The sequence below is a fragment of the Myotis myotis genome, unplaced genomic scaffold (genome assembly GCF_014108235.1).
Source record: "Myotis myotis isolate mMyoMyo1 unplaced genomic scaffold, mMyoMyo1.p scaffold_m19_p_2, whole genome shotgun sequence".
NCBI classification, from domain to species: Eukaryota; Metazoa; Chordata; class Mammalia; order Chiroptera; family Vespertilionidae; genus Myotis; species Myotis myotis.
This window is the reverse complement of record NW_023416324.1, coordinates 214,187,429-214,211,702: the sequence shown is the minus strand read 5'-3', so window position 1 is coordinate 214,211,702 and position 24,274 is coordinate 214,187,429. Positions and strand designations below refer to the sequence as shown.

Here is a 24,274-nt window from a genome sequence, read left to right as displayed (position 1 = left end):
TGTGCTGGGCCTTGATTGCTGTTGGCCTCTTTGGGAGGAATTGACCTCCTGGCCAATTGGCTATGAGGACCAGCTAGGACTACAGTGGAAGAGCAGCTCTGCAGGAGACAACCAAGTGGAGCAGCAGGCCTTGCTTCAATGGGGCTCTGGTGCTCACTGAATCTGCCCCTTGAGTATGTTGCTTGTGGATGTGTAGAGTGGTAATCTGCTATGGTCTGAAGCTGTCCATTAGGTGTAGTGACTCTGGGGCCTCCCGGCAGGTGCAAAGTCAGCCACTGGCTGGGGCCACCCAACAGGAGCTACAGAGAGGTCTGCAGAGGCTGCTACTTGTATTAGGCTTGTTAAGTGCCCAGGCAAGGCAGGCTGGTGCTAGTGCTGGGTCTTGAGTCTATTATTGATAGGTTTGGGGCATGCTGTTTGTTTGAGAGATTTTAGCAGTCTGAAGCCTGAGCCAGGACAGGCCTTTCATAGGGAAAAGCTGCTATAGTCGCCTTGGATGGGGCTGCATATTCGATGGGGTGGGGTCTCAGGGGATCACTAGAGCAGAGTGAATATTGTGATCCAGGCTAATGGGGATTCAGGTATGGCTGCCGGTCAGCTGTGCAAAGGGGGAGGTTTCAGCATAGGAACAGTCATCCCTGTCTGTAAAAAAGCTGCCCCTGAGTTCTTACCCTGATGCTAGACAATCCAGTTCCTCCCTGAATGTCCCTGATTACTTTCAAGCCACTGTCCCAATTCTGGAGCTCAGAGGTAGCGAGTTCATGTAAGTTCATGCATCAGCCCTTTAAGAGGAACACCTGGGTCTCCAGCAGCCCCTGTCACTCAGTCACAATCACCACTAGTTTTTACAGCCCAAAGTTAGGGGGACTTCTTTTCCCAGCTCGGAAGGCTGGGGGGCTGGTGTGGGGCTGGGACCTCATGTGCTTCATGGGCAGGGGAAGAGGGTACTCCGCAGCAGAGATATCCCTCCCAATTAAAAAAATGACACACATGGGTGTCAGACCAGCCAGTTCCATGCCTTTGCCCCTCCTACCAGTCTCGATATACAATGGGGCCTTGACTTACGAGAGTCCCGACTAACAAGTTTTTCGAGATACGAGCCGTCTCTCGGCCGATTTTTTGCTTTGAGTTGCGAGCTAAAATTCGGGTTATGAGCCAGCTTTAGATACCCCACCGCTAGTTGGCGCAGCGAACATCACAGTGAACGCCACAACATCAGCCCAGCATCGTGCCTCACTCGTTCACTTTAAGTGATTTGACATACGAATAATTTGAGTTACGAGCTCTGTCACGGAACGGATTAAACTCGTAAGTCAAGGCCCCACTGTACTTTCTTCTTTACTTCTGTAGTTGTAAGACTTCCATTTAGCCAGCTTTCAGGTAGTTCTGAATGCTGGTTGTTCTGTATTTCAGTTGTAATTTTGATGTGGTTGTGGGAGACTGTGAGTACCGGCATTTACCTAAGCTGCCATCAAGAAAATATTTCTAATGTCTGCTGATGATTAGCCTTCTGCTTATATTTCTAAGTGAGACACTAACAAAAGGTGACTGAAAAATGTTCATACCTGAGTAGAGTTAGCCCTTTGCTGGGCTTCAGTGTTGGGTGATCAGATAGGAAGGAGTCAGCTTTTTGTTGGGGCACTCTATGTCAGTATCTATAGACACTACAAAATGGAAATGTTAGACTATACAATAAGTATGTTTAAAATAAAAAAATTTTTTTACAATAATTTTTAAAAAGTGAGAACAATAACAAAATCATATCCAGAAAGTACAACTGTAAAAGAAGCAAGTAGAACTTTTAGAAGTCATTCTGTTTTCTGGAGAGGACCTTTACATTTAGTCTCCTGCTCCTGATGGCCAGCCTTCCTGGAAGCTAAGCAGGGGAAAAGAGATAGAAGTACCACATTGTTCATTTTGCTGGCTTGGTTTTTATTTGTTTACTATTGTGGTAAAATACACATAACAAAATTTGCCATCTTAACCATTTTTAAGTTTACAGTTCAGTATTGTTAAGTACATTCACATTATTGTGCAACCAGTCTCCAAAATTCTCTCTATCTTGCAAAAATTGACCTCTTCTATCTGCTACAAAATGACTCTCTGTTCCCCTTTTCCTCAGCCCCTGACAGCCACCATTCTACTTGCTGTGAATTTGACTACTTTAGGAACCTCATATAAATGGAATCATAAGTATTTGACTTTTTGTGATTGGCTTATTTAACTCAGCTATTGTGAATAGTGCTGCTATGAACATGGGTGTACAAATACCTTTTTAAGACTCTGCTTTTTCAGTACTTTTCAATATATTCTCAAAAATGGAATTGCTGGATTATATGGTAATCCTATATTCAATTTTTTGAGGACCCTCCATAGTGGCTGCACCATTTTATGTTCCCTCAAAGAGTGCACAGGAGTTTGTTTCTCCACATCTTCCGCAGCACTTATGTTCTGATTTTGTTGTGTTTGTTAAGAGTACTTAGTATTTTACTTTTGTGTTTTCACTTTCCATTTCCCAAGTGATTTAGTGTGCTGTGAGCATCTTTTCACCTGTGCTTAGTGGCCATTTGTATCCCATCTTTGGAGAAATAGCCATCCAAGTCCTTTCTTTGTTTTTTTAAATTAGTTTGTTAGTTTTGTTGTTGAGAAGTAGTTCTTTATATATTCTGGATTTTAATCCCTTATTAGATACTTGAGCAAGTCAGCAAACAGCCCAGATATTTTATCCCATTCTTTAGGTTGTTTTTTCACTGTTGATTTTGTCCTTTGATATACATGAAACGGAATTTTTGGACTGGAACTCGGATTCTCTGTTCGCCTGATTCAAAGAATGAATCCACGGACAGAGAATAGTATAGCAAAGGTGGAGACTTACTGAAGAACAAGTACAGACTCCCCCCATGGGGGGAGGGAAAGAGTCCCACAGAATGGACTCCCACGTGGGGAGGGGAAAAGGGTCCCACCGACTTCCTGTTTCCATGGTTTATAAAGGCTGTAGTTTCTGTGTCCCTCTGACTGGCCCCTACCCCCCTTTTTGGTTTGGTCACTATAGCAACTCTTGAACTCAAAGGTCAACCACTTGGGACAGTGATGCCTTCCTTCCTCATTGTTCTTTTCTTTCTGGGCTTTCTTCCTTCTTTATTTTGTAAATATTGACCTTTTAGGCTACTTCCAGCTTCTTTGTCTTATGTACTAGTAAATGCAACTGTTGCTTTCTTGTGTTATGGAGATGTACCTGTTGCTGCTTCCTTGTCTTATGGAAATTAATGGCACTGGGCTTCCTTGTGTTATGGAAATATACCTTCTCCCAGTCTTGTAGCCCTATGATTTTTCCATGGACCCCAATTCTAAAAATTCCCTAAGCCTGTATATATTCCCCTAAAATTCCTGTTTCATACATAGTACAGTCTAATTTATTTTTTCCACTTGCCTCCTGTGCTTTGGTGGTGTATCCAAGAAATCATTGCCAAATCCATTGTCATGAAACTTTCCCCCTGTTCCTTCTAAGTTTTATAATTTAAGCTCTGATGTTTAGGTCTTTGATCAGTTTTGAGTTAACTTTTGTATATGGTATAAGGCAATGATGGTGAACCTATGACACGCGAACTCATTTTTTTGGTTGATTTTTCTTTGTTAAATGGGATTTAAATATATAAAATAAATATCAAAAATATAAATCTTTGTTTTACTATGTTTGCAAATATCAAAAAATTTCTATATGTGACACGGCACCAGAGTTAAGTTAGGGTTTTTCAAAATGCTGATACGCCGAGCTCAAAAGGTTCGCCATCACTGGTGTAAGGAACGGTACAAATAACTTCATTCTTTTGCATGTGGTGTAAGGAAGGGTACAAATAACTTCATTCTTTTGCATGTGGATATTCAGCTTCCCGCCTATATTTGTTGAAAAGATTTCTTTTTCCTCCCCCCAGTGAAATGGTCATTAAAATTTTTAGGAAAATCATTTGACTATATATATGTATGTATGTATGTATATATATATGTGTGTATATATATATATGAGAAGGTTTATTTTTGGGCTTTTTGCTGACTTGCTCTTAACATCTGTTTTGAGTTGTGCCTGAGCCTGCCATCATCAATTTCTCCAGAGGACACACTCCAGTCTTTTACAAGGTTGCCTAGGGTAGTTGCAAGGCTGCTCAGGGTACAAGAAGGATCTCAGGGAATCTTAACTGATTCTTGTGAAGACTTTCAACCTATCTTGTTTTCAGATAGCCTCTAGTACAGTGGTTCTCAACCTTCCTAATGCCATGACCCTTTAATACAGTTCCTCATGTTGTGGTGACCCCCAACCATAAAATTATTTTTGTTGCTACTTCATAACTGTAATTTTGCTACTGTTATGAATTATAATGTAAATATCTGATATGCAGGATGTATTTTCTTTTTTTTTAATTGTTTTATTGCTTCAAGTATTACAAAGAGTATTATATATGTCTCTTTTTTTTTTCTCCCCTTGACCCTCCCCTAGCCTCCATGCCCCCCAGTGTCTTGTGTCCATTGATTATCCTTGTATGCATGCATACAAGTCCTTCGGTTGATCTCTTCTTACTCTGCCGCCCACCCCTCAACCCTCCCCAGCCTTCCTGCAGTAGTTTGACAGTCTGTTCGATGTTGCTCTGCCTCTGTATCTGTTTTTACTCATCAGTTTATAATGGTATTAATTATCCATAAATGAGTGAGATCATGTGGTATTCTTTCATTGACTGACTTATTTCACTTAGCATAATGCTCTCCAGTTCCATCCATGCTGTCGCAAATGGTAAGAATTCCTTCTTTTTTTTTTTTTTTAAATGAGATTTTTAAAAAAATATATTTTATTGATTTTTTTACAGAGAGGAAGGGAGAGGAATAGAGAGTTAGAAACATCGATCAGCTGCCTCCTGCACACCCCCCACTGGGGATGTCCCTGCAACCAAGGTACATGCCCTTGACTGGAATCGAACCCGCTACCCTTAAGTCCGCAGGCCGACGCTCTATCCATTGAGCCAAACCGGTTTCGGCCACTTGATGTCTTTTGATTGGAGCATTTAGTCCATTTATTTTTATTTATTTATTTTTTAAAATATATTTTATTGGTTTTTTTGCAGAGAGGAAGGGAGAGGGACAGACAGGTAGAAACATCGATGAGAGAGAAACATCGATCAGCTGCCTCCTGCACACCCCCAACTGGGGATGTGCCCGCAACCAAGGTACATGCCCTTGACCAGAATCGAACCTGGGACTTTTCAGTCCGCAGGCCGACGCTCTATCCATTGAGCCAAACCGGTTAGGGCATAGTCCATTTATTTTTAAAGTTGTTATTGAAAGGTACTTGTTTGTAGCCATTTCTATTTTTTGTGCCTGTTTTCTTTCTTAGCTTTTTATTTCTTCTTTTTACACCAGTCCCTTTAGCATTGCTGGCTTGATGGTGATAAACTCCCTTAACCTTTTTTTGTCTGTGAAGCTTCTTATTTCCCCTTCAGTTTTGAATGATAGCCTTGCTGGATAGAGTATTCTTGAATTCAGTCCTTTGCTTTGCATCACTTTGTAAATTTCCGTCCATTCTTTTCTGGCCTGATGTGTTTCTGTTGAGAAATCATTTGATAATCTAATGGGAGATCCCTTGTATGTAACTTTCTGTCTCTCTCTTGCAGCCTTTAAGATTCTCTCTTTGTCCTGAACATTTGCCATGGTAATTATGATGTGTGTTGGCGTGGGTCTTTTCGGGTTCATCTTGTTTGGGATTCTCTGTGGTTGTGTGACTTTTTTCTTCCCCACCTCAGGGAAGTTTTCTGATATTATTTCTTCCAATAGGTTTTCTAACCCTTGCTCCTCTTTCTGTTGCTCTGGCACCCCTATTATTCGTAAGTTGTTTCGTTTCATGTTGTCCCATAGCTCCCTTAGGCTCTCCTCCTGTCTTTTCATTTTTTTCTCCAATTGCAGTTCAGTTTGGGTGTGTTTTATTTCCCTGTCTTCTAATTCGCTAATTCGGTCCTCCGCCTCTTCTAGTCTACTGTTGAAACTTTCAATGGTGTTTTTTATTGCAGCTATATCAGTCTTCATTTCTTCTTGGTTCTTACATAAGTTATTGATTTTTTTCATCCCTTACATAAGTTGTTGATTTTTTTCCTCCATCTGGTTTATGCACTCTAGGACCCTTAATCTGAATTCTTTTTCTGATATGTTGCATGCTTCTGTTTCACTTAGCTGCTTTTCTGGCGAGTCCTCCTCTTCTTTCTTTTGGGGATTTCTTTGTCTACCCATCTTTGATCTCACTGACAGATCTAGATGTTGAGTGGTTCAGTGGCTGTTCCTTGGGTGGCTGTTGCTCCTTGGGCTGCGGTTGCTCCTCAGGCGGTTGTCGTCGTAGTAGTTGCTCCTCAGTTGGCAGCAGCTCCTCTGGTGGGTGCTGTTCACAGCCATGGTGGCTCCTCTGGCTGGTGCGGGGAGGCTTCTCACACAGCTGCTGTTCCTCAGACAGAGGGTGTGCTGATCACAAGGCTGCTGTTCCTTGGATGGGGGCGGGCTACACACGCAGCTGCTGTTCCTTGAACTGGGGCGGACTGCTCACGTGGCTGCTGTTCCTTGAATGGGGGCTGGCTGCACGCTGCTGTAGTTCCTCCGGTGTGGTGGGCTGCTTGTGGGGCTACTGCTCCTTGGACTTGGACAGGTTGATTGCAAGCCTGCTCCTCCTCGAATGGAGGTGGGCTGCTTGCACGGCTGCTGCTCTTTGGACTGGAGTGAGCTGCACGCGCCGCTGCTCCTCCTCTCCAGGTGTCTGGTTATGTGGCTTGCTCTCTAGCACTTTAGCCAGACAGGATAAAATTCACCTTAACAAGACATGACTCAAGGGGAACAAAGCATGAATGTACTCACGACACCGATAACCCCTATATAAGTGACCACCTGAGAAAAGAGAATTAGGGGAGAGAAAAGAGAGTACAAATGATATCTAAGAGAGAGAGAGAAAAAAAGGAAAAAAAAAAGAGAAAAGAAAAAGGAAAACACACACACACACACACACACACACACACACACACGGAGAAAACACCACAGAACCAATAGATAAACCAAACAAATACAAACACCAAACACCCAGTAAAGAGGGTGGGGGCAGAATCTGTAGAGGATGTATTTTCATTGTTACAAATTGAACATAATTAAAGCATAGTGATCAAGCACAAAAACAATATGTAATTATATATTTAATATGTGTTTTCCGATGGTCTTAGGCAACCCCTGTGAAAGGGTCATTCAACCCCCATAGGGGTCGGGACCCCCAGGTTGAGAACCACTGCTCTAGTACCTTTGATTCTGAAGGCACCAAAGTCTAATTCCTAAGCTTTCTAAGGTTCTTTCAAGGTTCCTGGCCTTCTTCTTTTTGGGTTTCTTATCTCCTGCTTCAGATTTTTCTCTTTCCAGGTTATTAAGTCAGTTAAGATTTCTAATTTCCAAACTACTGACTTTTGTCTACTATTTATTTTGTTCTTCTGGGTTTATGTCTTTTTTCTCCTTCATTAGAGAGCAGATTCAGGACAGAGAAGAGGTAAATGCTCTCTGTGTGTTCAAGTTTGTATGTTTAAAAGTTGTATATTTAAATTATTTAGCCCAGCTGATGTTGCTCAGCGGTTGAGCATTGCCCATGTACCAAGAGTTCATCGGTTCAATTTCCAGTCAGGGTGAATGCCCGGGTTGCTGGCTTGATTCTCCAATAGGGGGAGTGCAGGAGTCAGCTGATCAATGATGTTTCTCTCTCATTGATGTTTCTACCTCTCTATCCCTCTTCCTTTCTCCCTAAAAGTCAATACAAATATAAAAAAAATTATTTCAAGTTTGTGACTATTGATTTAAAAAGAAATCTGTGATCTTCATAGCATCTCATTTATGTGTGTGCGTGTGCACACCTTTTTTGGAAATTACTTTTTAAATATCTAGTGATCTAAAGGGATATCTGTGTTGTAGGGTGATGTCTTTTACCTAGTACTTAGAGGGGTGGGTGTCACATTTTCTCCTGGTGGATTGAAGTGTTATTTTAGATGTTGTACCAGATATTCCACAAATAACGACCTGGGGGATCCTGTGCTGCCTGGTTGGGGCCATGTCTGCAAAGTAATTCTGCAGGTTTTGTAAGCTGGGCTGCTCTACAACCAGGCACGCAGTTGAAGACCTGCCTCTTTTTGCACATCTTCATGTTATACTTTTTTTTTTTAATACCTAGAGACCAGACCAAAACAGACAAACTTTGCATTAGGCAGATTCCCTCCTTCCTGTCTCCTTTTATTGAGGGGGTGGGAGTCTCAGTGTGTGCTTCTCTTCTGCCAAATCTACCCCAGAGTCGCCATTAAAACCGAAACCCTGTGTTTCCTTAAGCACCCCAATCTAACCTCCAGTGCATCTCCATTTTAAGATCTTAGTTTTGTTCTTAATCTTACCTTCTTTACTTGAGATCCTTGAGGGTTTTCCTTATTTTTACAACTTAGTGGTGCCTTTAAAGGAATACTTTTTTTTTTAATTCCAGAGAGGAAGGGAGAGGGAGAGAGAAACATCCATGATGAGAGACAATCATGGATCGGGTGCCTCCTGCACGCCTCCTACTGGGGATCGAGCCCACAACCTGGGCATGTGCCCTGACCAGGAATTGAACCTGGGACCCTTAAATCCAAGGGCTGACTCTCTATCCACTGAGCCAAACTGGTCAGGGCTTAAAGGAATACATTTTTAAAACACTTATAATACTTATGTTCTAGATATTCTAAGCATTTACAAATAGTAAGTTATTTAATTCTTCTTAACAATCTTGTAAGCTGATACTGTTAACCTCATTTTTACAACTTGAGGCACAGAGGTTAAGTTTACTGCCCAGGATCATACACTTAATACATTCCACATCATGGTCTGCGTGTGTGTGTGTGTGTGTGTGTGTGTGTGTGTGTGTGTTAGTTACACTGCAGCTTTGGCTGTTCAAGTGGTTTTCTTTCCAGTTAGTATCAAAAATAGTTGAAAACAATTGCTGTGTTTCAATACCCAAAAACCAACTCTTTAACATTCATTGTTTCTCACTGATGCTTTCTTTGCTTTGCTCTCCTGGGACTCTTCTCAGTAACCATTTGTACTGTGTCAGTTTGGAGCCTGTGTATACGATGAAGTCCTTAAATGAAATTTGACATTCCTACCGCCCCACTATGCCATACATCTAAAATCAAAGAGTATTGCAACATGGGCCCAAATACCACATTGCTAACTCCAGATTTCATACCTGACAGAAATGCATGAAATAGAGGCAAACCCTAAGGGTTCATGGTGGTTGATTAATCATTTTCTTCTTTGGAAGCTAAAGGTTCTATACCCTAATGCCATGTCCCATAGTAAGATGTAGAAAGGTGGAGCAATATGCCATTGAAAAATAATAAATTGTAGAATGACAATTGAGCAGGAAGCGGGGGACTGTGAGTGCTGGCGCATTCTCAGGTAGGTTAATTGGAGAAGAGGCTTCTTGTGCAAAGATGAAAGTCTGGACATTGATTTTCATGAAGGGCTCTCTCTGATGTGTGCTTTCAAAAGTCTGATTGCTTATATCCCTCATTGCATGGATGCATGCTGCAGCAAATCCAAATTACACAGCCTCCAGCTGGAATACCATTTCTCACATGTGTACTTCAACCTAATGCTGGACGAGTTCTTGGGGATTATCCAAAACCTAGTGTGGACAGAGAAAGGCAGACCTCTCTCTGACACCTTGTGGCCGATTTAATTTATAATTGAATCACATTTCTAGGGCTCTTCATAGGAAACACTTGAAGTGCCTTCATTTTTCCCTTAAATATGATAGAATCTGTTCACAATGAATGCATAAAGTCCTCCTTGCATGAAAAGTCTCTGCATGTTGAAGTATTCAAGCCTCAGCCTTTTAAAGCATTTGTGCATGTTTATACATTTGATATTTACATTACTCAGCCATGTAGAGATCCCTATTCGTGAGGTTGATTGGCAGATTCTTTCATACTTTACTAATGTGAATTAAATCAAACATAAAATCATTGGAAGTCAAGAAGGTTTGTTGCATTTGAACATTGTTTAAAGGGTTTATAGATGTACCTGGTACACTACTGCCATAGTACTATGATGACTTTTCAAGAGACCACCAGAAAAGCTGTTGATTAAAAAGCAAAGCTAAGTTTATTAGGTCTAAGGGCCCTAAGTAGAAAACACCCCGTTGACACAGCCTTAGTTGTGTCACAGTAGCGAGAGTAGGGAGCGTTGGCTGGGTGATTTTGAGGTAGGTCTTGCAAGGTTGGTAACTCTGGGATTAGGCAATTTATGATGTCATGACTTTGGATTGGTGGATATTAGAGGGCAAGGGTTTTGAGGAAAGTCTTGATGAGTAAACTTGATGATTAACAGACTTATCTTCCAGGAATCTTATCTTCTAGGTAATATTTTTCAGGTATATCCTGAAAGAAGCAGCTAAGTTATTTTTACTGGGACTCAGTGTTTAATGAAAGGACAGAAAATTACACTGGTTTTGTTAAACAAACAAAAAATTCTCATGGCCGAAAGCTTTTCTGAAAGAAAGGGTTTGTTGAGCCAAGTGCCAGCTAGAAAAGGTCTAGGCCCTGGGGCAGGAAGTCTAAATCACCAGCAGCAGGCCAGGTGGAGAAGGCGGACCTGTCACAGTCCTGGAGGTGATGGGCGCTATGTTTTGGGAAAGACAGATGCAAGTTGTTTTGAAAGAATTTACATTGGCTACAGATAAAAGGGTGGGGTGGGAAAGGTGGGGCCAGTCCCGGGGGCGTGCACAGCTGTAAGGAAGAGATGCTGACCACTTGCGATTGGTTGTGGGAAACGGTCCTGAAAGTTCATGCATTCGAATGCTGTAGGGTCTGGTGGTCACTGTAGAAGTTGATGCGAATGCGAGCTGTCTGTTGTGAGTTGGTCCACAGGTCCTGACTGGTTACTTTCACTCTCTTGCTCACTGTATTTTATTAGAACCTCAGAATTTTTCTCTCAGTTTCTGTTCCTAAAAGTAAGACCTGAATTAATTTACATGACTCATGGGTTTTTTCCAGCTTTGCCCGAAGTTTTTACATACCAATTCTACTAGTCACACTTGGCCATTCAGTGCAGTTGCTGAATTAATAGGTATGTAAAATTTTCATATGTAACCTATTACTTGCAATTGAAGTTTTAAAAAAGCTTTTCATTGAAAAATATTACATAAGTGTTCTTTATTAAAAAAAACAAATGTATCTTGAATGATAACACTATGGGTAAAAGTTACCTAGCATGACAGTTAACTCAAATGGATGTCAGATTAGTCAGATTAATCACTGTTCAACTTTCCTATACTATTGTGAAAGTATTTTAATTCACTAAGTTCATAAAGCATTTATGTTGAAAATATTTTTATTCTGATTATAAAATAACTAGATCTATAACAAAAATAGTAATATGTTTTTAATAGTTGGGAAGGATATTTTTCCCAATGATTTTTAGAGAGAGTGGAAGGGTTGGGGAGAGACAGAGAGAGAGAAACTTCAGTGTGAGAGAGGGGGATCAAGCCTGCAACGGAGATATGTGCCCTTGTCTGGAATTTAACCCGAAACCCTTCAGTCATAGGCCAACGCTCTAACTACTGAGCAAAACCAGCTAGGTCTGGTATCATAGTTTTTTAGCAAAAAGAACACCATTTGGGGCCTGTGGTTTTCTTTTTAACTATTGAAAAGAGACACAATTTGAAGAACGTGGCAGAAGGTAAACCTTTATCTGTGCTTAGCAGAAAATGTGTCCCTTCTATATCTACTCTAGTGGTAGCTGACACCAGCTCTTAGCTTCCCTGTGATATATGGCCAGGCTGGTCTTTGGGCAGAAGGCCTTCCCTTGATTATCTCTGTAGGAAGTGATTCCACTTGCTCTCTGAATGGAGGGCTTCAGAAAGAGTTAATTCTGTAATAGCCATGAGCAATATATAGCAGGGTACAATGTTGTAGTTTTATGTTTTTAAATCTCACAAGTTCTTAACATTTCAACTTTTTAAATGTCCTTAAAATATGTTATTCTGTTGCTTGTTAAAAGATTGTTCTGAACTAGTTGCGTTTTTAAAAATGTAAACACAAAATTTCTCAAATTTTGTTTCTCAGATAATGCATACGATCCCGATGTGAATGCTAAACAGATATGGATTGACAAAACAGTGATAAATAGGCACATATGCTTAACGTTCACTGATAATGGGAATGGTATGACTTCAGACAAATTACATAAAATGCTAAGGTATGTGAAAGTGTCACACTTCTTAAAATCATTGCTTTTACCTAGTTCAAGGGTTTCATGTGTTGTATTCTTGCCCATAGTTTTTGTTTTTTAAGAACTCGCAGTGTGCTCTATTCTCTTAAGTTTTCCTTCATTTCTACTGTTAGGTTATTAGGCAATCCCTACCATTTTTCTTATCATTCCCCTCATGTCCGACTTAATCTAGAATTCCACCATTTATAGAGCTATAGCACATTGGTGTCAGTTATTTATACTTTAGTGTAAATTAGTTTTAACCAGTATTTCCAATGAAACTTACCACTTTGGGAAGGGGCGGTAATTTTAAAGGGATCCTTTAGAGGATGAGGAAGCAGCATAAAAGAGTCATGGGCTTTGGGTTCTAGGGTCACAGTATTGGATGTCAGTATGAAGCCCAATGTCCCTGAAATGGAAACGAAAATACCTAGCACAGGTGCAGGGTAGAGGGAGAATTTGGTAGTAGAGGTCTTACTGTTCCTCAAATACTCCTTATGCTGCCAAAAAGTCAAGGCCACCCCATCAGTAACCATACTACCAAGGCTTGGTGAGAACAAGAGAGTCAACCACACCTACAGGAGAGATTTCAGGGGGTGCAATTTCAAGGGCCCAGGGATCCGAATTATAACTTGGCCATTTGCCAGCATGTGCCAGGCCACGTGCTCCTGTTTGGCGTGTGTGATCCTTAAACACCCCTATGATGTAGACTGTGTTTCCTTCATTTCAGAGATCGGAAAACATGCCAAGGCAGATTAGAAGTAACTTGCCCAAGATTATAGATCTAGAAAGGATGAGGCCAGCATACAAAACTAGGCTCTTTACCTATTATAGTTTTTGAATTAAAAACATGAAGATTATCCATATTTATTTTTAAAATCTTTCTTTCTTTTTAGCTTTGGCTTCAGTGACAAAGTCACCGTGAATGGTCATGTCCCAGTTGGATTGTATGGGAATGGTTTCAAGTCAGGTTCTATGCGTTTGGGTAAAGATGCAATTGTTTTTACCAAAAATGGAGAAACCATGAGTGTGGGCCTCTTGTCTCAGACCTACTTGGAAGCCATACAAGCAGAACATGTTGTTGTTCCAATAGTGGCCTTCAACCAACACCATATCCTTTGGATTTTGAAATAGAAGCGATGTAGAAACTCTGAAGAAATAATGTGAACCATTCTATCCTTTTGCCTTCCTCCATTTTCTTCTATTCTAGCTCCTATTCCTGTCCCTGCCTCTACCTTATGTCTGTGGCTAAGTGTTGTCCCTCTGTTCTCTGCGGGAATTTTGCCGTGGAAGTCCTTAGCTGTTAGGCGGTTGCATTTCATGTTGAGCTTCTGTAGCCTTCCTCTTTATTTCAGACTTACTGTGCTCTAATGAGACTTGTGGTCTGGCTTGAAAATTTCACTAATTACCATGACAAATAAGATATCTTTAGGAAAATATCCTCTGTATAACCACATTTCAAATATTGGAACCATTACATTAGTTAGGGGTAATAAACTTGCTCATACTTCATCCTGGGTATTCATTTGAAATTAGACTGCCACTTTAAAACTTAGGAAATAATTTAGGAAGTAGTTTTTCTGTTGTTTGAGTTGGTTTTCATATTGCACTTGTGGAAAATATGTTATTGGTCTTTAACTTAGGATATACGACAGATGATTAATTTAGCGGAATCAGAGGCAAGCCTGGCTGCAATTCTGAAGCATTCTCTGTTTCCCACGGAGCAGAGTTTACTAGCAGAGCTGGATGCTATCATAGGGAAGAAGGGGACGAGGATCATCATTTGGAACCTTAGGAGGTAAGTATAGACCACTGCAAGTTGTTAACCATTGAGGAGGTAAAGTGCACGTGCAGGAGTGATTGTATGACATTCATCCCTGGATTGTACAGAGTAGAAGTGCATTGGAAGGGGCTTATTTTTTGGTTCAGCTCATGATTTCTTTTCCAAGGGTGTTTTATTGAGGCTACTTTAGCTTCAATTTGGAATAGTTTTATATTAAAAATAAATTTCCTAGCCTTGAGGTTTAGTCTCTATAGCACTCTATTCTTACTGTTATTCACCCTCTCCTCAAAACAAACAAATAAATGAGACGATAGAAACCCAGCTATTAAAAGAGAAATCTTTGTCCATTTAATCCATTACTTAAAGCTAAGCATGACTTAGCATCTGGTGAGAAAAAATATTGATGAGACTTGTGTTGCTGAAATTGTAGTTTTTTGTCCTTGTAATGAGAATAAGAACCTTTGCAAATAAAAGTTTTTAAAGGTTAGGATGAATGTGTAATATTGAGATATCTAACACATATTGAACCAGAGGAATAAAGCACAAATAATGGTGAACTAAAATTACGTTAAATCTTGTGCTTTTCTGACCTGTATTCCCTTTTTTTCTTTTTTCTTTCTTTTGCTTCCCTGTACCTCCCACTTTTTTTTTTTTTCATTTTAAACTTTCTTATTTTAAGATGATTGCAATTCATGTTCAATTGTAAGAATAATGACAGATCTCATGCATCACTTACCTAGTTTCCTCCAATGGGAACATCTCGCAAAACTGTAGACACTGTTACAGGCATTATACAAGATATTTTTATTACTACAGGGGTTTCCTCAAGTTGCCCTGTTATGTCCACAGCCGTTCTCTCCTTCATCCTCGGCGACCTAATTCTCCATATCTGTAGCTTTGTCATTTCAAGCATGTTGATAAAAGGAATCATAGTGTGAAACCATTTATTTCTTTCATTCAGCGTAAATCTCTGGAGATTCATGCAGGTTCTTGTGTGGCAGTAGTTTGCTTCCTTTTTCTTGCTGAGTAGTAGCCCATGTGGAGGGAGTACAGGGTGTCTAACCAGGCACCTGTTGAAGGCCATCTGGGTTGTTTACAGTTGTTGGCCATTACAGATAAGCTCTAGACCAGCGGTTCTCAACATGTGAGTTGTGACCCCTCTGGCGGTCGAACGACCCTTTCACAGGGGTCGCCTAAGACCATCCTGCATATCAGATATTTACATGACGATTCATAACAGTAGCAACATTACAGTTATGAAGTACCAACGAAAATAATTTTATGGTTGGGTCACAACATGAGGGACTGTATTTAAAGGGCCAGAAGGTTGGGAACCACTGCTCTAGACCTTCCTGGACAGATTTTTGCGGGAATATAGTCTGCGTTTTCTACAGTGAACGACCAGCAGTGTGTAATTGATGGGTCATAGGGAGTTGCATGTTTAGTTTTTTTGGAAACAGCCAGAATGTTTTTCAAAGTAGCTCCACCATTTGACCTTCCCACTAGCAATGTGTGTGAATAAAGGTTTTATTTATTTTTTCATTTTCTTAGATTCCCTGTCTTTCATTTTATTTCTTGCTCCCCCCCCGCCACTATAGTGCCTACCGTGTATATAGGTGTTTTGTTTTGTTAAGTAGAAGTATTTCCTTGCTTATCTTGTTGTGAAGTTAAAATTTTGTTCCTTCAAAAAATTAATTTTACAGCTATAAAAGTGCAACAGAGTTTGATTTTGAGAAGGATAAATATGACATCAGAATTCCAGAAGATTTAGATGAGATAACAGGGAAGAAAGGGTACAAGAAACAAGAGAGGATGGACCAAATTGCCCCAGAAAGCGACTATTCCCTGAGGGTATGTATCCAGGCCCCATAGAAGTGAGAAAAGCATCCAATAGTGGACAATATGTTGCACACTTGTTACAAATACTACCATTGATCTCTGAATGCAATATCTCAGACATGTGCCAGCATGAGCACACTGGTGGTTTTATTTGCTTATAAATAATTTTTAATTGTGAAGTCATCAGGTCTAACAGTGTTTGTCAGTCTCTCACTATGTAGTTAAATTATTTAAATGGGATATAATGGAATAAGTATCCTATCTAATAAAAGACAAAAAGGGTAATTGACCATACCTTCGCTACACTTCCCATTGGCTAATCAGAGCGATATGCAAATTAACCGCCAACCAAGATGGTGGCCGGCAGCCACGCAGCTGAAGCGAGCAGGAGGCTTGCTTGCTCCAATGATGGAGGAAGCCAAGGTTCCCCACCTGCCGTGGCCCGGCTCTGAGCTCTGAAAGCAACTAAGTTTCAATTATAGAAGCTAGACAAACCCCAGGTACCTGCTTTCAGCCGGCCGTGGCCACGAAGCTGGAGAGGGCTCTTAGCTCCAGTGACGGCAACATAGTTTCAATTATAGAAGCTAAACAGACCCCAGAATAAAAAGAAAAAAAGGAGAGGCTGGGAGCTTCAGTTGCCGGCCAGCCTGAAAACGGCCCTCAGCCCCTCACCCAGACTGGCCAGGCACCCCAGTGGGGACCCCCACCCTAAAAAGGGGTGTGGCCAGCCTGAAAACAGCCATCAGCCCCTCATCTAGGTTGGCCAGGCACCCCAGGGGGGACCCCCACCCTGAAGGGGGTGTGACCAGCTGCAGACAGCCATCAGCCCCTCACCCAGGCTGGCCAGGCACCCAAGCAGGACCCCCCCACCCTGATCTGGGACACCCTTCAGGGCAAACCAGCCGGCCCCCACCCGTGCACCAGGCCTCTATCCTATATAGTAAAAGGGTAATATACAAACTGACCCTAACAGCAGGAAGACTGGGAATGACTGGTCACTATGACACACACTGACCACCAGGGGGTCGACGCTCAATGCAGGAGCTGCCCTCTGGTGGTCAGTGTGCTCCCACATAGGGGAGCTCTGTTCAGCCACAAGCCAGGCTGCCAGCTGCCAGTATAGCGGTGGTGGTGGGAACCTCTCCTGCCTCCTCAGCAGCACTAAGGATGTCCGACTGCAGCTTAGGTCTGTTCCCCGCTGGCAAGTGAACATCCCCCGAGGGCTGCCGGGCTGCCAGAGGGATGTCTGATTGCCATGTTAGGCCCAATCCCCTGGGGAGCGGGCCTAAGCCAGCAGGTGGTCATCCCCCGAGGGGTCCCAGACTGCTAGAGGGCACAGGACTGGCTGAGGGGACCCCTCCCCCCGCCCCCCTCCCCCCGTGCACAAAAATTTGTGCACGGGACCTCTAGTATCCTATAATGGCCATATTGATTAATCAAAAATACAAAATTCAGAGTTTCATTTTTTTAAAATTTAAAATACTCTAGAATACACATCTTAAAGCAATAAATTATGTATAGACCAAAGATAATGTACATTAATATAATTTTGTGATAAATATATCTGAAAAATGATCTGAGAAATGGTTATGTTTTTGAGATTGAGGAAATTAATATCTCAGTATAACAATCCTGTATAATAAAAGCCTAATATGCAAATCGACAGACTGGCGGAACGACCGGCCGCTATGACGCACACTGACCACCAGGGGGAAGACGCTCAATGCAGGAGATGCCCCCAGCCCGTAGACCTCAGCCCGGCTAAGGCGGGTGCTAGCAGGGGCCTCCTGATCGCCTCACTGCACTGGTCACCCTGCAGAGGGAGGTGACTGGCAGGGTGGGCGGAGCTGGGAGCGGGCGGCGCCAGGCCAGCCCAGGTGGGTGCCAGAGGGAACCCCCTGATCGACCCATCATTTTCCCCGAAGATTGGCCCTGATTGCTGGCCAGCCTTAGGGATCCTACCCGTGCACAAATTTCATGCACCGGGCCTCTAGTATATTGATACAGTAAGTTAAAGTTTCTTAGTCACTGTAATAAGATACATCAAACTGTTCCCTTTATTTTTGTGCTGCAATGATTCCATAACTCCAAGCTGAAGGATCCATTGGACGTTTGTGGGGAGTCGAAACCCTATATCGGCTCCCCACAGACGTTTACAAGTTTACCATATAGCTTTTTGTTAATTAAAAGGGCAGCTATTACTATTATTTTCTATACCACAATGTGTTCCTGAAGTATCTCCTAATCGTTAAGAAAATCTTGCTAAAATATGAAGTGTCTAGAGGCAGCCAGAGCAGATGGTGTGGTTTTAGTGCGGTGATTCCCAAAGTGGGCGCTACCGCCCCCTGGTGGGCACTGCAGCGATCCAGGGGGGCAGTGATGGCCACAGGTGCATTTGTTTTAACTTTTTTTGTATTACCTTTCTATTCTGAGTTCAATAAATAGTTTCATAATTTTAAACTTCAATGTTTCTAATTTACACCTTTACTATATTTTACTTAAAAGGTAGAAACATTAATACATATATCTTTCTGTTTAATTGAATAAAAAAAAAATTAATTTCCAGGGGGCGCTGAGTAATATTTTTTCTGGAAAGGGGGTGGTAGGCCAAATAAGTTTGGGAACCACTGTTTTAGTGTATCACGAATACAATGTTTTAAAATATCATTAATGAATTTTACAAATGACAGAACACCACTAATTTTGAAATCAGGTGACGGGAAAAAAGTAAGCCCTGACTGGTGTGGCTCACTTGGAGTGGCATCCTGTGCACTGTTCACCATCCCATTCCTGGTCAGGACACATACCTAGGTGCAGGTTTGATCCCTAGTCGGGGAGAGTATGAGAGGCAACTGATTGGTGTATCTCTCTCACATTGAAGTCTCTCTCTTTCTCTTTGTCCCTCTCTAAAAATCACATTTTAAAAAGAGTAAGAAAAAGTTCAATTTTAGTTTTACGTTGAACCTTTGGTCTGTCCTTGACTTCATTTCTTTTGGAGATTTCTTGTACCTTGGAGGTAGACACACAAGAGCATATTTTAAACATTTTTAGGATGCAAAACTTGTCAAGGTTCTAAAATAAACTTTTATGCATTAAGAATTTAGAACGCATTTAGATGACTACTGATTGTTACAGTCCACTTTATTTTTTATTTTTATTTTTTAAATATTCTTTATTGATTTCAGGGAGAGGGAAGGAGAGACAGAGAGAGTTAGAAACATCAATGATGAGAGAGAATCATTGTTTGGCTGCCTCCTGCATGCCCCCTACTGCCCCCTACTGGGGGTTGAGCCCACAACCTGGGCATGTGCCCTTGACTGGAATTGAACCCGTGACCCTTCAGTCTGCAGGCTGACACTCTATCCACTGAGCCAAACCAGCTGGGCTATAATTCACTTTCGAAAAAGTGCTATGCTTGTCTATTCGGTGTGTTGGTTTATTATTTACAACTAGAGGCCCAATGCACGATATTCATGCATGGGTAGGTTGCCTGGCCGGTGATCTAGGTTGATCTGTGGGGCGATCGCGGGGGGGAAGCCCTGCTGGCACCCACCTTGGCTGGCCTGGGGCCCATGGGCTAGGGCAGGGGTGGGCAAACTTTTTGACTCGAGGGCCACAATGGGTTCTTAAACTGGACTGGAGGGCCGGAACAAAAGCATGGATGGAGTGTTTGTGTGAACTAATATAAATTCAAAGTAAACATCATTACATAAAAGGGTACGGTCTTTTTTTTTTTTTAGTTTTATTCATTTCAAATGGGCCGGATTCGGCCAGCGGGCCGTAGTTTCCCCACGGCTGGGCTAGGGGCAGCTCCTGAGTTGAGCGTCTGCCCCTTGGTGGTCAGTTTGCATCATAGTGATCATCATTCTGTTGTGCGGTTGATTTGCATATTAGGCTTTTATTATATAGGATTTTTCCTTTTCAAACATGGAACTGTCCCTTTCATTATGTTTATTTTTGTCTAAATAAAACTTGTTGTTTTTAAAACTATAGCCATATATGTAGTTGACAGAAGAGTCAGAAAATGTACATGTATACACTTTTAAAAATTGATGTGAGATCATACCATACATCCTGTTTTGTAACTTTTTCACTTAACATATCAACATAGGTCAATAGATTGTTTTCTGCAAATCATTTTTACCGGCTATAATATACTGAGTATTTTTTTTTTTTTTTAAATATATTTTATTGAGTTTTTTTACAGAGAGGAAAGGAGAGAGATAGAGAGTTAGAAACATCGATGAGAGAGAAACATCGACCAGCTGCCTCCTGCACACTCCCCACTGGGGATGTGCCCGCAACCAAGGTACATGCCCTTGACCGGAATCGAACCTGGGACCTTTCAGTCCGCAGGGCGACGCTCTATCCACTGAGCCAAACCGGTTTCGGCTATACTGAGTATTTTTAATGAAAAGTATATATAGTGCATATTATTTTACTGAAGAGTTAATGGTCCTTTAGGAAGTAAGGTGGCAGCTGCTTTTTAAATGCATGTGTAAGTCGTGTTGAACAAATCTGTAGATAATTATTTCAATAAAAACATAGTGTTTGGTGTCTTTTCAGGCTTACTGCAGTATATTATATCTAAAGCCAAGAATGCAGATCATCTTACGTGGACAGAAAGTGAAGACACAACTAGTTTCGAAGAGTCTTGCTTACATTGAACATGATGTTTATCGACCAAAATTTTTAGTATCCTTTGTTTTCCTTTTTATGGTGTCGTATAGAGCTGTTTTAGTTGTGTACTCCCCTACCACTTTTCCTCCTCTTCTCCTGATACTGATTCTGAACTTGTCTAACTGTGCCCTTTTTTTTGTACTTTGGGACTCAATAATTAATGAAATAGAAAGGATGATTCCAAGGGAGGAAGGTGGTGTGTTCAGAATTTTCCTTAACATTTAAGACGAAAACAGTGAAAATTACTTTTGGATTCAACTGCAAAAATAAAGAACATTATGGGATAATGATGTATCATAAAAACAGACTCATCAAAGCTTATGAAAAAGTTGGATATCAGTTAAAGGTAAGCAGGAAATGTCTTTCATAAGTTAGGATAACTTGTTATTGGGTCAGATGTGAAATTGTACACTTTTTGCCTAATGACTTAAATGTCAGTTTTTTAATAGCGTTGGTATGGCTTTTGAACTTAGAATGCTGTGATATTAATTTCTGATTTGATCCTAAGTAATGTTATGAGGGGGACAGAATATTGTGTCTCTGTTTTACAGATGAGGAAACGGGCTAAGTAACATGCCCTAGACCTAACCATGCAGATCTTTTGATGCATTTGGATCTGGACCCCTGCTTACTTCCTGCTGGAATGAAATTGGTTGCTTTTAACTAATGCTGACTCAATAGCCTGAAAATCAGTCTCTGGTAGGTGATTTACTTTTTTGGAGTTAGTTCCTAAATAAAATAGAGCCTTCCTCCTAAGCCATAGCCATTGTAGAGTTCAGTTTAGGGCGATGGACATTGTCCCATGTCGTTCTGTTTATCCTTTACCTGTTTTCACAGAAAGGTGTGTTGTTGTTTTTGGTGTGTGTGTGACTTCAGTGATCAATTCGGAAAATCATTTTTTTAAAAGGTTTTAAGTCTAGACATGTTTTGTTTTCTAATTCTATGACTTTCATTTTCAGTTTCTATTTCATTCTGAATTTTTTGTAAAATTATGTGAACTCTACATAGTATGATAGTATGGGTTTAACTTGAATGTTATTCAATGGGTGTGTCTCTGTATTACATTTTTCATGGCACAAGCTCAGAATTTTTATAAAAGTAAATGAATGTCGGGCTCTTTATATCCACTAAGTTTCTGAATTTTACTGGTAATTGGAAATGCATTTTTGCTAATAGGCCTTAGTTACCAAGTGCTTTGGGATTCAAAAGAAATAATAGTATTTGCCACAGAATGTAAATTCTTTTTATCATTTACCACTTACGAATTTGACTTAAGTAAGAGACATAGCCCTTTTCCCACCCAGTTAAATTTGCATATGTGTAATTTCTGATTATGCTTGACCCTGTACAAAATAAGCTTTAACACCAACTTTTATTTTACTTTATTTCTTTTAAAAAAAATATTTTATTGATTTTTTTTTTTTTTTTTAGGGAGAGGGATAGAGAGTTAGAAACATTGATTAGAGAGAAACATAAATCAGCTGCCTCCTGCACACCCCCTACTGGGGATGTGCCTGCAACCAAGGTACATGCCCTTGACTGGAGTCAAACCTGGGACCCTTTAGTCTGCAGGCTGATGCTCTATCCACTGAGCCAAACCGGTTAGGGCAGCGGTTCTCAACCTGTGGGTCGCGACCCCTTTGGGGGTCGAATGACCTTTTCACAGAGGTCGCCTAAGACCATCCTGCATATCAGATATAGATATTACGATTCATAACAGTAGCAACATTATAGTTATGAAGTAGCAACGAAAATAATTTTATGGTTGGGTCACAACATGAGGAATTGTATTTAAAGGGCCAGAAGGTTGAGAACCACTGGGTTAGGGCTACAACCAACTTTTAATTTTTTTTTATTTTATTTTATTTTTTTTTACCAGATGATGGATTGGACCTAGTATTTGCATTCTGTGGATTTAGTAAACATGATTAAGTAGGTATCAGATAGCGGTATGATTTCCCATGCTGGATCTCAGCATAGAGAGATGATCAGACATGGAAATCAGAGAAGGCTTCTTGGAGAAAGTGGTGGTTGACATGAGTCTCTGTTGACTCCTGTGTTGGAAGTCTGGCAGCAGCTTTCCAAGCAGGGAAAGTATCTTCAAAGGAAGGAAAAAAAGGTTCTGAGACGATGCCATCACTAAGGGAGTAATTTGCTGTGCCTGCATTAGTTGATAAGTGGGAAATAGAGTAATGGGGGAGAGAGGAAGATGAGGCTGGAACTAAGGTGAAACGAACTACAGATTGAAGGGTACTGTGGTTACAAGTGTGGGAGAGTAGGACCACTGATGGTTCTTCATGGAGTAGGATTATGCTTAGATTTATATGGCTTCATCTACAGGGTGGGGCAGTACTAGGTGTACAGTTCATCTGGAAAATAATACAGTAAGTCATAAGTAATTCATAAATAATATAAAAATAAACTGTTTCTTATACTAACAACTATAAACCTACTTTTGTACCACCCTTATTATATTTATGAAAATTTTCATTTTGTAAATTATATTTTCTTTCACTTTGTAAGCGAACTTGGAAGTAAACTACAATCATGCCCGACTGGCATTGCTCAGTGGTTGAGCGTTGACTTATGAACCAGGAGGTCACAGTTCAATTCCCTGTCAGGACACGTGCCTGGGTTGCGGGCTCGATCCCCAGTGGGGGGTTATGCAGGAGGCAGCCAATCAGTGATTCTCTTTCATCACTGATGTTTTTCTCTCTCTCTCCCTCCCTCTCTGAAATCAATAAAAATGTATTAAAAAAAGAAGTAAACTACAATCATGAACAAAATATACTTGATAGTCACACATAGATAATCAGAATATGACTTGTGCTTTGATTTCAGTATTTTAGTTAGAGTAAAAATTAAAAAATAATTTTTACTGATGTAGATTTTTATTTCATTGCCATTAACAACTGCATCTGTAACTTTGGATACATGACTTTTTAATTTTTAAAATGCTAACTTTAAATAAACATATGGAATATTAAGTGCTGGAGCCTTTGCTTAGGCTGTGGATATAGAAATGACTTAGTTGTGGTTTCTACTGTCTAAGCAGTTGCATCCCAGCAGAGGTGGTCTTTTTTCCTTTGTATAAAATTGGGGATGATAACACTTGTCTAAATGAATACTTGACAACAGTGGATATGGTTTTGGAGGAAGGCTCTAATATACATAGGAATTAACTCCCAGAAAAGTGAATTACCTACCTGACAATGTTTTTCAGGCTAAATTTCATGAGATAAAATATAGGAAAATATTTGGTACAAATTATAAATCTTTATGGAGGGTAATTATATTGGGCATCATGTCTTATGCTTAAAATGCCAATTTCATTTTCTTTTCCAGGCAAACAACATGGGTGTTGGAGTAGTGGGAATTATAGAATGTAATTTCCTAAAGCCAACTCATAATAAGCAAGATTTCGACTATACTAATGAGTACAGGTGTGTTACCTATTTAACTTTTTGCCTTTTTATATTGTATTTTGGAAATGCTTTCATAACTTTTTCTTAAGGATTTTTTTATGTCTACGGATGTTTTTACATTGTGGGACATTAAGAAAATGGGTAGGTGAAAGGTTTGCACAGAAGACACATTTAACCATTGTCTTTCATCCTAGAAATTGTGTCCTACAAATAGAAATATATCCTCCCATCTTTACTAATGAAATATTTCTGAGAGTCCCAG

The 24,274-nt window shown here is 40.6% G+C and overlaps 1 protein-coding gene across 1 annotated transcript in view; it reads left to right on the top strand.

The window, feature by feature from the left end:
* Positions 1-11,069: 11,069 nt before the first annotated feature.
* The window catches only part of MORC3 (MORC family CW-type zinc finger 3), a 32,054-nt gene continuing 18,849 nt past the window's right edge, over positions 11,070-24,274 (top strand). Inside the window, exons 1-8 of the mRNA XM_036347279.1 lie at positions 11,070-11,142; positions 12,141-12,273; positions 13,182-13,396; positions 13,936-14,083; positions 15,772-15,919; positions 20,474-20,602; positions 20,814-20,933; positions 23,933-24,030. Of these exons, the coding sequence (XP_036203172.1) occupies positions 12,242-12,273; positions 13,182-13,396; positions 13,936-14,083; positions 15,772-15,919; positions 20,474-20,602; positions 20,814-20,933; positions 23,933-24,030 (890 nt within the window). The 5' untranslated portion in view covers positions 11,070-11,142; positions 12,141-12,241. The remainder of the gene's footprint in view (positions 11,143-12,140; positions 12,274-13,181; positions 13,397-13,935; positions 14,084-15,771; positions 15,920-20,473; positions 20,603-20,813; positions 20,934-23,932; positions 24,031-24,274) is intronic.